Source organism: Nomascus leucogenys, chromosome X (genome assembly GCF_006542625.1).
Source record: "Nomascus leucogenys isolate Asia chromosome X, Asia_NLE_v1, whole genome shotgun sequence".
Taxonomy (NCBI): domain Eukaryota; kingdom Metazoa; phylum Chordata; class Mammalia; order Primates; family Hylobatidae; genus Nomascus; species Nomascus leucogenys.
Window position 1 is genome coordinate 130,452,139 of NC_044406.1, and position 3,091 is coordinate 130,455,229.

The following is a 3,091-nucleotide window of genomic DNA, read 5'->3' on the forward strand; positions in this document are numbered from 1 at the left end:
TACAACCCCCATGATCCACTCAGCTCCAACCAGGTCCCTCCTCCAACACTAGAAATTACAATTTGACATGAGATTTGGATGGGGAGACAGAATCCATCTTGTTTTGCCCCATACCCCTCCCAAATCTCATGTCTTTCTCACATTGAAAAATACAATCATCCCATCTCAATAGTCCCCCAAAGTCTTAACTCATTCCAGCATTAACACTAAAGTCCAAGTCCAAAGTCTCATCTGAGAGAAGGCAAGTCTCTTCCACCTATGAGCCTGTAAAATCAAAACCAAGTTAATTACCTTCAAGATACAATGGGGATAAAGGCATTGGGTACATGCTCCCATTCCAAAAAGAAGAAATTTGTCAAAACAAAGGGGTTACAGGCCCCATGCAAGTCCAAAATCCAGAAGGGCAGTCATCAAATCTTAAACCTTTGAAATAATCTCATTTGACTCCATGTCTCACATCTAGGACACACTGATGGAAAAGGTGGGCTCCAAAGGCTTTGGGCAGCTCCACCCCTGTGACTTTGCAGGGTACAGCCCCATGACTGCTTTCACAGGCTGGCATTGAATGCCTGTGGCTTTTCCAGGTTCACAGAGCACACCGTCAGTGGATCTACTACTCTGGAGGCTGGAGGACAGTGGCTCTTTTCTCACAGCTCCACTAGGCAGTGACCCAGTGGAGATTCTGTGTCAGGGCTCCAACCCCAGATTTCCCCTTCACATTGCCCTAGAAGAGGTCCTTCATGACGGATCCAACCCTGCAGCATACTTCTGCCTGAACATCCAGGCATTTCCATACATCTTCTGAAATCTAGGCAGAGCCTCCCAAGCCTCAACTCTTACCCTCAGCGCATCTCCAGGCTTAACACCACATGGAAGCCACGGAGGCTTGATGCCACCAAGGCTTGAAGCTTGTACCCTCATGTTAGTCCTAGATTGTAGTATCCTGCAGGTAAATACTCAGAACAACTTCCATAACTTGAATATTTACTCCTTCCCCCACCCCACACACTGGTAGAATTCATGTTGGGATACTACATTTACTATGAACATACACCCCTGATTTGAAACAAGACTAAGATACACGGTAAAGAATGTTTATTCACTAAAGTTTTGACAGACTGAAGGCCATTATTTCAGATTGGAAATAGGAAACTTAAAAAAACTACATGGACATTGGGTAAAAGAACATGGGTTGAAATTTGCCTGGCAGTAGCCCAAAGGTAAATGGTCTTCAAGGTGCATATGAAGGAACTGTAGGAGGGAAATGGGATAATTCACATCTCCACCAATAAATAAATGTAGCCACACTAGCTTGGGGGATTTGAGGTGAGACATCGAAAATACTAAGTCATGGTCAGGGCTGGAGGACAAAAGAATGAATCACTTAATAGGAATGACTGTGGGGAAGGGCTTGAAGGAATCATCCTCTTGCTTCCATGTGAACCATGAACATTAAACATGGAGAAAGGAGGAGCGGCAGCAGATCGGTTTGGGATGCATCTTCAGGGGATGCTGAAACAACAGCAGCATTTGGTTTGCTCTACACCCCTGTCACCCCTCACCCGCAAGCCCAGGGAGTTGCCAGCAGTGGTGATTTGTGATGTCTAAGACACCCTAGGGCTGCCATTGGCTGGGACACTGCCTGTATGATCAAACAAAGCTCAAGGGTGTGGCTTTGCCTTGTCACCAGGAGGGTATACATAGGAAGGGCAAGAGCTCTGGGCCACTGGGAAGATTCAAAAGCTACAAAAGCCTCATTATGGATAGTAAACCTCCCAGCACCAATGGGGAGAAGAGGAAGAGCCCCTGCGAGTCCGACGATGAAAATGATGAGGTAAGATTGTTAGGTTTTGAAGCGAAGGTGAGGGTGAAAGAAAGACACACAGAGCGGCGGCGGCTCAAATAGCAACACGGGAATATTGCAGACAATTGTGGAAGTGGGGGACCCGCTTAATGCCAGAGCCCACCGCCGCTTACAGGCTGGGGTGTTTATAGGTACGGGTGGGAGGGCACTGGGCAGGATGGCTTGCTGCCCGGCAGGATATTGATAAGATGTTATTATGATCAGGTGGTTTGGCCCTTTTTCTGGTGGAATATCATTGTGGTGTTCCTTAGAACTTTGCCAAGCAAGATATGATAGGGATGTTTCTTTAGTTGGGCCTCTGTCTGCCTTGTGGACAGGTGGTTAGGCAGGATGTTTCTCACGGTCTGAACCCCCATGGGATGTTTCACTTTGACCAAGGTCTGCAAAAAAGCAAAGAACTTACAAAATGGTGCAGTTTGGACTAACAGATGACCCTACCCATGCTCCTCTTCTTCTTCCCCATGGATCCCTACTCTGTGATTCAACCTTGTTCTTCTCTGGATCAAACTCCTTCCTCAACCTGCATTCCTTCTTCTCATGAAGCCCCCCTTGCTATCCAGTCTCTATCCTATTCACCCAAAATAATGTCTTTCTGGCCTCTCCCTGTTTTCTTAACAGATGCAGGAGACACCAAACAGGGACTCAGCCCCCGAACCGACTTTGAAAAAGATGAAAACATCTGAATACTCAACAATATTAGTGGTTCGCTACAGGAAGGTGAAGAAAATATATTCAAATCGACGGGAGAAGGATCAATCCCCGGAGCACTCCATCAATCCTGCGCAAGAGGAGGAGGACGAAGTCCTAGAAATATCACCTGAAACATCTGCCAAGGAGGAAGAAGACCCATAAGCATCTGAAGGATCTTCTTCACAGGCTGGGGAGAACTGGCGAAACGTGGAGAAACCAAATTGGACAAATCCTCCCCACCAATGGCGATGATTACAATAAAGTCAAGTTTGAGAAGCTGATGGCTGTGTATATCTCTGCCTGTTTTCTGATGGTGGGGGGGAAGGGAAGGGAAGAGGTAGGCATTTGAGAAGGGAGGGATATGAGGTCCTGTAGGGTTGGTGGACAGACCCACAGGTTGACAGTAAGCCAGACATTGTAAGTAAGGCCTGGGGGAGGACTGATTCCTAAAGAAAATTTTCTTCTTAAAATTTTATCTTATGGGAAGTGGAGATGTGTATATGTTCACGCAACTGTACCCGGCAGCACATAGTGCTG

At 46.7% G+C, this 3,091-nt stretch overlaps 1 protein-coding gene across 1 annotated transcript; it reads left to right on the forward strand.

Moving 5' to 3' along the window:
- Window positions 1–1,759: 1,759 nt before the first annotated feature.
- On the forward strand, window positions 1,760–2,716 carry LOC100586929 (sperm protein associated with the nucleus on the X chromosome N1-like). The gene is made up of 2 exons (XM_004092746.2): window positions 1,760–1,834; window positions 2,483–2,716. The coding sequence occupies exons 1-2, from the start codon at window positions 1,760–1,762 to the stop codon at window positions 2,714–2,716; spliced, it is 309 nt and encodes a 102-aa protein (XP_004092794.2).
- The last annotated feature ends 375 nt before the right edge of the window (window positions 2,717–3,091 follow it).

Excerpts from the sequence above, each read along its gene's own strand:
- LOC100586929 (XM_004092746.2), top strand. The coding sequence starts at position 1,760 with ATGGATAGTAAACCTCCCAGCACCAATGGGGAGAAGAGGAAGAGCCCC. Across the intron at positions 1,835-2,482 it reads CCGACGATGAAAATGATGAG|ATGCAGGAGACACCAAACAG; the intron begins GTAAGATTGTTA and ends TTTTCTTAACAG.